We start from the raw sequence: 12,155 nt of genomic DNA on the forward strand, positions 1-12,155 counted from the left end.
ATTACGAAGTCATTCCAGATGGAACTGTGACCGTCAGTGTTCGACGCCAGCGGCCTGAAATTGTGCATGTGGTGTGCTTAAAGCCGTACTTTTCGCGTGACTGAGCGTTCCCTGCAAGTGAAACCTTGCGTCATTGTACAGTTCACCTCACGCCTAATTTTTTTTTTCTCCTCTCACCTTGTCATCGGGACGACGTTTTCTTTCACGGGGGGGAATAATGCCACGTGCCTAGCGCCGCGCGACAGCCGTGTTTGGTGCCGACGACAACGAAGCGGTGGTTGGCACGAGCGGCGCGCTGGTGCTGGACTCTGTGACTCTGGGTTCGGAACGACAAGCCGACCTTATTCTCGGGTCCTCGGCTACGTGTACTTTAACGGCTCCCTCTGACTTCAGTCGTGACAATATGAACGAAAACGCTGCACAGCGAAAACGACAACCATGCATTCCTGTTCGGTGGCTGTGTAGTTTTGCTACGGTTTGCTCAGGGTACGACTTGCGTACGCGATAACATGCTCTCGTCTATCGTGCCGTTGGACAAGGACTGCACCGAGACCGATTCCACTAGCGTCCGTCTGTACTTCTGTCATTGCAGTAGGATCGAAGTGACGTAGGATGGGTTTCGATATTAAAAGAAACTTCAGTTGACGGAATGACGCGTCGCAGTCTGCTGTCCAGTGAAAAGTACAGTTTTTGTGGAGAAGGCACGTCAATGGGTAAGTAACGTCAGCAAAGCGATGTATAAAGCGTCTAAAATACGAACACAACCCTAGAAAACTGCGCACCTCCTTCACTGTCTGCGGAGGTTTAAAGGACTCAACAGCGGCAGTTTTCTGAGGATCCGGCATTACACCATCATCATTGACAAGGTGTCCTAGCACTAGCGCTTGGCGCACTCCAAAGCGGCACTTTTTCGAGTTTAGAATTAGGGCGGTGTTGTGCCGACAATGCAAGACACGTACTAGACGTTCATTGTGTTCTTTGAAGGACTTGCCAAAATATGACGACATCGTCCAGATAGCAAAGACAAATGTCCGATTTTAAGCCACGCAAAACTGTGTCCATAAATTATTCAAATGTGGCAGGCGCATTGCACAGCCCGAATGGCATAACATTAAACTGATAAAGGCCGTCTGGCGTTACGAAGGCTGTTTTTTTCTTACCCGCAGGATCCATTGGAATTTGCCAGTAGCCAAATCTGAGATCAAGAAAAGAAAAATACGACGCACCAGAGAGGCAGTCGAGGGCGTCGTCTATGCGAGGAAGAGGATAGACATCCTTTTTCGTAACAGAATTTAGACGCCGGTAATCGACGCAGAATCGCCACGAACCATCTTTCTTGAGTACCAGAATATCAGGGGCACCCAAGGGCTAGATGACTATTGTATCACCTTCTTCCGTAGCATGTCCTCCACTTGCTCATGAATAACTTTGCACTCAGAAGGGGACGCGCGATGTGAATTTTGACGGATGGAACGAGCCGAACCAGTGTCGATGGTATGATGTGTCCGAGATGCAGGGAAAGAGGTTGGTCCATCTGATTGAGAAAAGTCAAACATAGGCGAAAAGGGCAGAAGAATATCTACAAGACTACAGCGTTGAGGTGAGCTGAGATCGGTGCTGATCATGTGGCAGATCGAAATTTCACCAGCAGCTGGAGCTACGGTGGCACTCGTAGCATCTGTGACCAAAGCAACAACAACGTGGGGCGCATCGGATCCACGGGAGGCAAGCTTCAACCCGGTGGGTAAAATTGCGGGCTCGGACGATTGATTGATTGCCCATAACGAGGCACTACCGTGATGCACGGAGATCATACAATGAGGAATAATACCATTTTTCTTCAGGCATGCTGAGTGAACTGGGTGCACCACGGTATTGAATGTAACCTGCTCAAGAAGTGGAACGGACACGGGGACGAACATGGCAGACAAGGGTGGAACTATTGTGTCTTCGGTAATACTAAAAACTGCTTCTTCATTACGGCCGCTTTCAAAAAGTGTCGGCAGATGCGATCCGTCAAAATGAACCTCTTGACTTCGGCAGTCCACGGTAGCGCCACAAGACTTCAAAAAGTCCATTCCTAAAATGATCTCATGCGTAGAGTGGGCTAAGACGACGAGTTTGGCTTGAAAAATTGCACCACCCAAAGACACTTCCGCACTACACACACCCAGAGGCCGCTACACCTCTCCACTGACACCACAAAATGTTGAAGCATGGTCATATTCAAACATCACTTTGCGTCCCAACAAGCGCCTCATCACAGACACAGTCGCACCCATATCCACCAAAGCTAATGTACACACACATTCAATGAACACACGAATTTTGTTTTTGAGCATTGCAGTTGGAGGGATGTTGGCACACAGCACATTTCCAGCGGCCTCACCCCCATTGGTGGCGCTGGTTAGTTTTCTTGATGGGGCGACATGGAGCGCCGCCGCGGTGATGGAGAACAACGCGCACGGAAGGCGGGTGGAGGAGTAACACTTCGATCAGATGCAGTGGAGTGGTCGCGGAGATTCTCGATCTGGGTGTTGCGGTAGTACCCACGGGCAGTATTCGATTGCTGGAAAACGGGGCTGTATCGTCGATTGTTGGGTACTGCTGGAGGTGCCGGGTGGTTATAGCGTGGTGGGAACAGACTGCGGCAGTAGCTGGCGATGTGATCTTCGACGCCGCAGCGGTAGCATATCGGTGGGGAAGGTAGAAAATGCTCTTGTGGATAAGAGCCAGGCACAGCAGGGCGCATCGTAAGTCTGGCTGAATGCTCATACTGCACAGGAATCCTGGTAGATCGAACAGAAGATCTAGGTGCACTTGAGGTGACGTAATACCTTGGGGCTTCAAGCATCGACGCATTCAGGTGGGCAAAATGCATAGGCGGGTATTCAATAGAAGCTGCAATTTGAGGAGCTTGTGAGAAATGCTGCACTTGAATCGCTTGTGGTGGTGAAGCCGGCCGTCTAGAGACCATCTGGACAGAAACCTCAGCAGATTCATGCAGGGGAAGCGTGTTGATCCGTAGAAGTTCTTCGCTCAGGATTTGCCGGATAGTTTACGGAAGATCTAGTTGGACATGGTCATCAATACTGGCCAAAATGGCGACTGTAGCAGTTGCATTGATAAACTGAGCGTGACAGTGCCACAGTGCCTCAGCTGGTGCAGAAAGTGCCGCCAAATCGAGCAGACCTATAGCCGAGAGGCAGCATATCTGACTCTAAACCCAAGGGTTGGTGCAACTCCCATCTCAGATCTGCTGCTCAAATTGGTAGTTCCTGCGAACTGATCTATTTCATGTGGCTCTGTGACGTCATACAACCCATCGATCAACCAGTATATATCCATGTCACCTAGCAACTGCCAGAGCCATGCTCACGATTTTAATTCGAAACCATTACTTCGCTATGTTTGCAGATTTCTGTCCGCAGAGTGCGTCTGCAAGCCGCGTCCGCAAGCCGCGTTTGCAGAGCGCGTCCGCAGGTCGCATCCGCAGACCACGTCAGCAAAATCGTATCCGCAGCAGTTGTGAGTAATTGAGAAATGGTAAGGTTAACGAGTGGTGTCAATCGATAGACGGTGACGTAATGTTGTGTCTGAAAAATAATTAGACCAATAAGTTGATTAGGTAATTGATTAGAGGCAAAAAATATAAAAGTAAAGGCAAAAATGGTCTCATTAGGGTATGGCTTACACCACATTCGAATGTACCAAATACTAAAATAGGTAATTAAATTAGCAGAGCTGAAAAACGGTATAGAAAGGAATTGGCATGCAATTTGAAAGTACCTAAGACTAAAACGGGTAAACAAGAAGTGAATTAAGCAACTAGAACCAACCAGAAGCAACAAACAGCAGCATCCGTGCTTCCGCATTACTCTAATGCAGAGTCTGCGGTGCTGTTTAATTTTTTTTCGCTCAAGATACCAACAAGGCCAGCACCACACTTTTTTTTCGGGGGGGGGGGGGGGGGGGTTAATAGGCATCACATTTATGCACACGTTTTGTTGCTGTATCTTTTTTTTTTTAATTTGAGCCTTATCTTTAATGGCTCATTCAAATGTTTTGCTTACTGTCTGCCAATCTCCTCCACAAAATACTTTTTCTTTCTCTGTCTACCCACTTTCACTTCATCCGTCACTTCCTTCATCGCTAGGCTGATGAATAATCCAACGTCCCTCTCCTTTTCTCCAAGCGGCAAGCTCTTCCCTATCACTGGCCATTCCACAGTAGGATCAAAACCACGACCGGCTTTATTACTTGGCGACCTGCTCATCGGCGCCACCTCCATAGCCGTCGATTTCTTGTGGCTGGTTTAGTTCGCCTGAGCGCCGCTGCCCTCCGTGGCGCCACAACTTAACCCCATCCCACGCCGCGCCGGGCGCGTGTTGTGTTTCTCGTGTATTCGTGTGCGCCTTTACACCGTGCTTTAAGCAATTTTTCTTCGTTCCAGCCTACGAGTCGGAAATTTTATTAGTGGGAGCCGCATTTAGCTTTCGTAGGGCACCAATGCACCATCGCCCACGATGGTATATTGCTGCGTTCCTTTGTGTAAATCGAGTGGGCGCACCGCGAAGGGAATATCCTTCCACGAGTTTCCCGTGACGGAACTGCGGAACCAGTGGCTCAAAAGAATCTCTCGACAAACAGAAGGTACGTTATGGCAACCACTGATACATTCGCACGGCTGTGAAAGCTAAAAATACCGTTGAAATATTGGCTCTTGGCAGGGCACACGCTCCATTAAATGGATCCTTTTTGTGTCATATATGTTTACCCTCAGCTGATTTTTTCCGTTTATATTCTGAATTGCGAAATTTCATACTTGAGAGGTGTGCTCCCTTAGGGCTTCTGTCCAAGCTCTGTTTTCGCGCTCTCATCAGAATGACGAAAATTTGCAGGGCCTGGGAGAAGTCCATGGACCCCAAGTGACCGCAGTAAAGTGTGCAGCTTACACTTCACTGCAGGTGATTTTAAAGAAGGTATTAAGATTAAGAAGTTGAAGCCTGACGTTGTGCCGTCGGTTTTCCCCCTGTACCCCACCTACCTTCAGCAGGAGGCGAAAAAGGAGAGGCATACTTTAAGAGCGTAAAGCTGCAAAACCAACTTCGCCCACAGGGAGAGGTGCAAAGGCAGGGAGGTAAGTGCTATACTGACCAATTTTCCTTAAAAAAAAACGATCTTCCATTCAGTAAGATTTAATAATACAACAGAAAACAAATAATTTTGTTTTCATTCACTAATTGCATTCTAAAACTAAAGATGCACATAATGTTCATGTTTCAGACTGGATGCAAGTATAACTGATGGCTCTCCAGCTGGACACCGTCTCACTACCGCAGACATTCCAGAGCCTCTTTGATACCACCGCTCACTATGATGCCAGCAGCTAACAGCCCTGAACCTCAAGTCGAAGATCTTCAAAGTGTATCTCTGGAATGCCCCACACAAGGCACATCACTTCAGCGCATGACTTTGGACTCCTCCCACGACATTGCCCCTAAGCCCACGTCCACTGCAAAAAAATGCAGTAGTGCAAACTAGGTTAACATTTACACGCATGACGAAACTGATGAAGCAAGTGAGCACACTAAAAACGAAATGCCACAGACTCTTAAAAAAGAGAGATGAGCTGCAAGCAGAGGTTTCTGTGCTTAGGCAGCAGGCCAAAAAGACAGAAGCCATTATGAAGAAATCAAACTTAACAATTCTTCAGGTATGTACGGTACTAAGAAATAACTTGAAAAATCAGTTCAATCTGAAAATGTTTTTCACATATGTCACATTCTCCCAGGAAAAGGTCGAAGAGCACGACGCGAAGGCTCTCTTCCTCCAGGAACAGCTATCTTTTTTGAGCAAGCCAAAGGGCCGCTGGCGCGAGGAAACTATCCGGAATTGTGTTGTTTGGCATGCAAAATCCCCATCTGCATACAACCTGCTTCGAGAAACTGGGGTTCTATCGCTGCCAAGCCGCTCAACGTTGAAGAGATTTATTGGGGCATGCACCGGAGAAGTGGTGTCGTCGCTTATCAAACAACGGCTTCACATGGAGGCAAAGCTGCATTCTGAGCAGGTGAAATATTTCATCTTTTTTTATCAAAAGAGTTCACTCATATTTGAAAATTAATATCTTTAGGCACGCTTTGGCTCCCTGGTGATGGACGAAATGTCTCTCAAGCAAACCACCAGCTACCAAAAGCAATCAGATGCTGTTCATGGCTTTGTTGACGTGGGAGGTGCCGAAGCAGACTTTGGACTGCAAGATCAGCTGGCAATTCATCTGTTATGCTTTGTATTTGTAGGGGTGTCTACACACTACAGGTATATTTTTATATTATACCCATTTTAGCAGTTCCTTACCTAAACCAAGACAAAAATGTGTCTCAAGCCCTATTTGTAAATGTTTCTTTAGGCTCCCAGTTGGGTACTACTTCACAAAGGCACTGACAGGGGAGCAGCTTCAGCTCCTTGCCTTAAAGGTAATGCAGTGCGTGGAAGCGGCAGGTTTCAGAGTTGGACGCCTTGTAGGGGATAACCACAAGTCCAACTCGAAGTTTTTCTCTAACCTGTCGGGTGGCCCCATACAACCTGTTGTTGAGTAAGTAATGGTTGTTAAAACCTGTACACACTTTTATTGTAAAAATCCTTTCATCCTAAAGTTTCACCAAAGTGACGTATGGTACTTGTCATGCGAGTGCTTTATAATTTATTGATTTTTCTTTAAGCTGGACTAATGTCCGGGAATTTTTTTCCAGGCACCCTCTGGATCCGGACCGTGAACTGTTTTTATCTTTTGACTATTGTCATATACTGAAAAACATTAGGTCCCAGTTCCTCGAGGTGAAGAGACTGTTCAGGAGAAATGGAAAGTTTATCCTTCCAGACTTCCTAAGGTAAAATGACAACTTTTCTGCTTTAACCATTCATATTTTGCTTCACTAACATTTTGCCTTCTCACAGACTGCTGTACAGAATCCAAGAAAAGCAGGGTGCTTTCAAATTGGTGAGGTGACTAACCAAGAAGCACCTGTGGCCACCAAATTTTCAAAAAATGAATGTCTGCAGGGCTGTCCAAGTTTTTTCACCGCAGGTAAATTATGCAGGCATATACTATTAAAGATTTTAATTAGTTATTTAGAAGAATTAACAAATAATTTTTGTTCTCGTTTAGGTCACCACAGTTCTGAGATTTTTGCAACAACATGGGCGAGGCCTTGGAGCTCCGGGCTTCCAGAATTGCCTTCCAACCGTGGAATTCATGGAATTAGTGCACAAATGGTTTGTGCTTCATAATATTAAGAGCACTACCCTTCACTGGATCAGCAGAGATGCCTTGAGGATGCCATTTTATAGTGCAGATGACGAGAGGTATGTGATTGGCTGCCTTGATGCTGACCTTATTTTAATATGAGAAGCATAGCGTTTTATAGTTGAACGAACCCAAACTTCCAGCCTAAGGCCTATGGAAAGCACATTTCTTTATTATGGCTGCTGAAAAGCCCATTGCCGTTTCTCTTGTGACATGCACTAATTTGCTACTCTACGATTTTTTTTCAGGCTTTCGTGGTTAGAGAATGACTTTCTCAACTACTTCAGAGAATGGAAAGAAGCCACAACATATAAGATGGAGTTCCTCTCTGAAGAGACCTATGAGGCACTGAGAGTGACAACCATGTCAACAGTGCTATGCACAAGGTTCCTCTTGAAATCGGGATTTCATTTTGTGCTGACAGCAAAGTTTTCAAGTGACGATGTAGAGTCGCTATTTTCGACAATCAGGCAACTGAACGGGTCCAATGACCAAACAGATGCCTATGCAGCCTTATCGTCCCTGCAAAAAATCTTGGTCACTGGTGTCGTCCATGCTTCCTCCAGTGCCAATGTTGGGAGTGTGGTGGGCTCACTGGGGAAGGCATCAACACTCTTTCCTGTTCCGGTGAAGGCCACTTCCGACACTGCAGTCAGGAAGCTTGCTGTCCATCATCTTGCTGCACTGGAACGCTATCCAAGTATGCATAAAGATGCTGAGTCAATCGATAATACTTATTGCTCTGCTAAATGTGTGCTGCCGTTTCTAAGTTGGGCATGAAAATCTAGAATGCCTGGTGCCAAACAGTGATTCGAAAACAGAAATTTCCAGATACCAAGAGTTAAGGATACTGCTTTTCTTTCATTATACTTTAGCTGCTTCAACAGTCTTTCACACTTGCTATGAGCCTCAGGAAACTAGACATAATAACCTAAAGCTAAATTCAAGCACTGATCCCGAATGACCATCAGGGTCAGTGAGCGAGAATATTAAAAGCAGAGGCCTCATCGAAAAGGAAAGTATATTAATTCCACACTTAGCAATGCCTGAATAGGGCCTTTTGAAGGATGCTTTCACCAAAGCAATTGCTGTTTTGAATCCATTACAAACTGGTCCATTCCATGAAGTAAGAGCATATCACTGATTTGTTGATCATTGTGCTTGCAAGTGAGTTATTTAGAATTGAACTGCTACAATGCAGAATTTTGAAAATAAGCGCCATTACATTCTAATCTACCTTCATTCTTGCAGGCGCCCCTGAACGAAGCCTTCGAGCCAGCACGCTGGCCATGATTGCTGGCTTCCTGGTCAGAGCCGTGCAGGACTGCAGTCAATGTGAGGCCTGCCTCAACAATTTGCGGGCTCCAGCCTCGCATTCGACCACTACTGCCATCACAGCAGGCAGGGACAGGGGAGGGCTGTCATATCCTACTTTGGCATTTGTAGGGTTTGTCAGCCACCTCGAAAAAGCTGCATCGAGCGTGGCTCCTGTCCTGGTTAGGGGGCCAAGGCCACTTAAGAAGTTCGCGGACCTGGTGCTGCCGTCGCTGAGAAAAAATCCACTCTTCGTGTGCTCCAAGGACACAACCGAGCCTCACAGAAAAGCGCTGCTAAAGCTAGTTATCCAGAAATTCACGAAGCCATTTTTGGCGAATTTCACCTCCGACCTTGCAGAAAAACAAGCCAAACAGAAGGTCATCAGTTGTAAGCCAAAATCACGCAAGGTGTTGAAAGTGTAAGAACATTCCAGCCGACATAAAATAAATGTCTAGCGCACAAACTCGAGTCTGGCCATGGCTTATTATTCGTTTTTTTTTTTATCATTCATTTCTAAAGATTAACAGTCGGGCGAAACCTTCTGATTACAAAACAGGATATGTTGAAGGTGCGCTTTCTGTTTTATATTGGCGGAAGGCAGCGCGGTTTCGACCTGCGATGTTGCAAGCACGAGCAGTCTTCAGTTTTGCGGCTGTGCGAGAAACGAGAATCTCTAAGCAAATAGCGCCACCACCGGACTTACCAGTATAGCCGCTTTCTCAGCTTGTTAACGAATGCAAGAACTGCAGCTTTGAAAAATGCCGCTAAACAGTCTATGGGGGCAGTTAGCTACTAACGCGAGATGCCGCTTTACGCAAGTGCGCGGCACACGCTCGTAGCGTTTACTCTATAAACACACAAGGCTAATAAGTGCCTATACCTTGCAGTGGTTTCGCCTACCCTGCAGGGTAAACTAAAACAGCGACTATCAAGCAGCGTACGGTGCGCGATGCCGACACACGGCACGACCGCACTGCAGCGCTGAAGCCGCAGCGGTAACATGAACGGCAGCGCATCTCGGCGCGCGCGCCGCCGAGATGGATGGATGGATGGATGGAATATAGGAGCGTCCCCTTTGAAACGAGGTGGTAGCAGTAGCTATCATGCTCATTATTCTCCCTATATCTTAATTATTGATTTAGAATGGTTAACTAAACCATCATTCTATTTATTAAATTTTGTTCCTACATTACTAACATTATGTCACTTCTCTGCTTTTAAGCCACCAATCTTCCAGTCGTTTTTTGCTAGTTTCCACCGCCGGTTTATTCACCCGGCCACTGGTATCACTAAACCCCAGAGCTTCAGGAAGAGTGATTGCGCCTGCATCAACTTCCGGATGGATACCGTTATATTCGAGTGTAATATGGTCAATTTTTTCACTGGAGTTTCCACATACAGCACATGTGTCATCTCCATTGTTAAATTTCTTTTTGTAGCTACGTGTTCTAAGGCACCCTGATCTAGCTTCGAAAAGTAGAGCACTGCCTTTTGAGTTATCAAAGAAATCTTCCTTCCTGATCTGTATTTTCCACTTACGGTATAATTCCACACTCTGTTTCTTTTCCATCGAATTTATACAATTTTTACCTTCTGTGTTTTTCACTTGTTGCATAACGCTCTTTATTTCTTCGTCTTTGTGCCAGCATACTTACTGGTTACTTTCCTAGTTCGTTTCCTCCACTGTGAGTCCACGCTTTTTAAGTACCGGTATTTAAATACTTTAGCTGCCCATCTGTTACTGTCCAATTTCCTCAGGCGTTCCTCATATAATATTTTACTCTGAGCTTCCCGTACTTCGAAAGATGCCCAGCCCATATCTCCCTGTACCGTCTCATTTGTAGTTTTGCCATGGGCACCTAGTGCTAATCGTGCAACAGATCTCTGATTTATTTCTAATGTCGACTGTACCTCTGATTTTAGGCACAAAACCGCGTTTCCGAAAGTAAGTCCGGGCACCATAATTCCTTTCCAAATACCCCTCAAAACCTCATACCTACTGTATCCCCACAATGTCTTATGCTCTGAGGGTAAGTTGTGGCGGTAAGATGAGGGTAAGTTGTGGCGCCACCTGGCGCGGCGCGCCGTCCCTCCCGAGGAATCAGGTAATATTTTTGCGGACACGCGCTGCCGTAGGAGGTGGCGGGGTGAACAGGTCGCCAAGTAATAAAGCCGGTCGTGATAAAAACAAAGTGGCCAATATTTTGCTCCATCTAAGTGCTGTCTTCATCAATCCACAGTCACTGCTTGCAACCTTTCTAAAGTGTGCAAGCCATGACTGGTAGCAGCAGAGCTGGGGAAAAGTTGACAAACTGGAAGCTACAGAGCTGCGATTTAAAGCAGGGGCTGTCAGCCTGATTTCATAGCCCGTGCTTTCACAGAACGTGTGTTCCTAGCAATACCTTTCAGGTTCCCCAAAACACCTCAATCAATGTGTAGTATCAACCTTCCTGTAGCAAATTTGTTAAGACACCAACCACAGCACAGCTATAAGTAAAGGGATAGAACACTGGAATTGAGGTCTCAAATTGTTTTTGGCACAGTGGAAGGATTGATGCCTAAAACCTTCGATTCCATACCGTTTTTGGCAGAAATCATATAGAGAAGTTTTACCGAGAATTTTTTTATCAGTGCATGCGCCCGTCTTTATTTAGTCCGATGCTGGAAACCATGAGCAGCGACCGCGATGACGACGGGGGGATATTTTTGCAGGCCGTAAACTCGCAATCACGTGACACAAAAGTGACGTGGAGCTACTACGTCACTTCTGTGTGTCCTGTCGACGTTTCTTTTTCTTTCTTTTTTTATTCTACTGGAGTAGTGAGAAAAGCGGTTGGCCGTCGGAGCGCGGCTTTGAGCTGGCGGAGGTAGAGCATCTAGTCGTCCGCACTCAACAGCACGCACGCTTTCTTCGGTATTTTTTCCCCTATTAGTGGGGAGAGGTTGAAAGGAGAGGCGAGTAAAGCCCCTCAATAAATGGGCTTTAGGGGCGGGCAGGCTAGCCAAAGTAGACGGTGTGGTCTCAAACGAGTGACGGCTTGGAGCTGCCCTCGGTAAAGCAGTATACACGCTTGCTTCCTTTCTTTTTCCCTAGCTGTGAGGTATGGGCTGGTTTGGCTTTAGAGGCAGTGGAGGGAGTGCTGACGATTTGCTGTGTCGTTTACTTGGCTAAATCAGCCGCGTTTGCACCTTAAAAATTACGCCTCAATTATGTACACACAACAAATATATATATATATATAAACTTGAAGTAGATGACACACGGTGAAAAAACAACGCTTTAATCCGACGTTTCGGCCGGGGTCCGGCCTTTGTCAAGGAATGTTGCTACATTCCTTGACAAAGGCTGGACCCCGGCCGAAACGTCGGATTAAAGTGGTTTTTTCACCGTGTGTCACCTACTTCAAGTTTATGACCTACCGGAACCGTTCGAGCTTCAACCTCTCCCTATGTATATATATATATATATATATATATATATATATATATATATATATATATATATATATATATATATATATATATATAT

The 12,155-nt window shown here is 46.1% G+C and overlaps 2 protein-coding genes across 2 annotated transcripts; both read left to right on the forward strand.

Annotated features, from left to right (window-relative positions):
* Positions 1 to 4,466: 4,466 nt before the first annotated feature.
* Positions 4,467 to 5,129, forward strand: LOC146175160 (THAP domain-containing protein 11-like). Its single transcript, XM_084585537.1, has 2 exons — positions 4,467 to 4,653; positions 4,902 to 5,129. Exons 1-2 carry the CDS (start codon positions 4,527 to 4,529, stop codon positions 5,090 to 5,092), a joined length of 318 nt encoding a protein of 105 aa, XP_084441663.1. The 5' UTR covers positions 4,467 to 4,526; the 3' UTR covers positions 5,093 to 5,129.
* A 1,907-nt stretch (positions 5,130 to 7,036) lies between these two features.
* On the forward strand, positions 7,037 to 9,048 carry LOC146175161 (uncharacterized). The gene is made up of 4 exons (XM_084583632.1): positions 7,037 to 7,090; positions 7,172 to 7,368; positions 7,558 to 8,009; positions 8,561 to 9,048. The coding sequence occupies exons 1-4, from the start codon at positions 7,052 to 7,054 to the stop codon at positions 9,046 to 9,048; spliced, it is 1,176 nt and encodes a 391-aa protein (XP_084439758.1). The 5' UTR covers positions 7,037 to 7,051.
* The last annotated feature ends 3,107 nt before the right edge of the window (positions 9,049 to 12,155 follow it).

The sequence above is a fragment of the Amblyomma maculatum genome, chromosome 11 (genome assembly GCF_055883805.1).
Source record: "Amblyomma maculatum isolate TAMU_Amacu chromosome 11, ASM5588380v1, whole genome shotgun sequence".
Lineage (NCBI taxonomy): Eukaryota > Metazoa > Arthropoda > Arachnida > Ixodida > Ixodidae > Amblyomma > Amblyomma maculatum.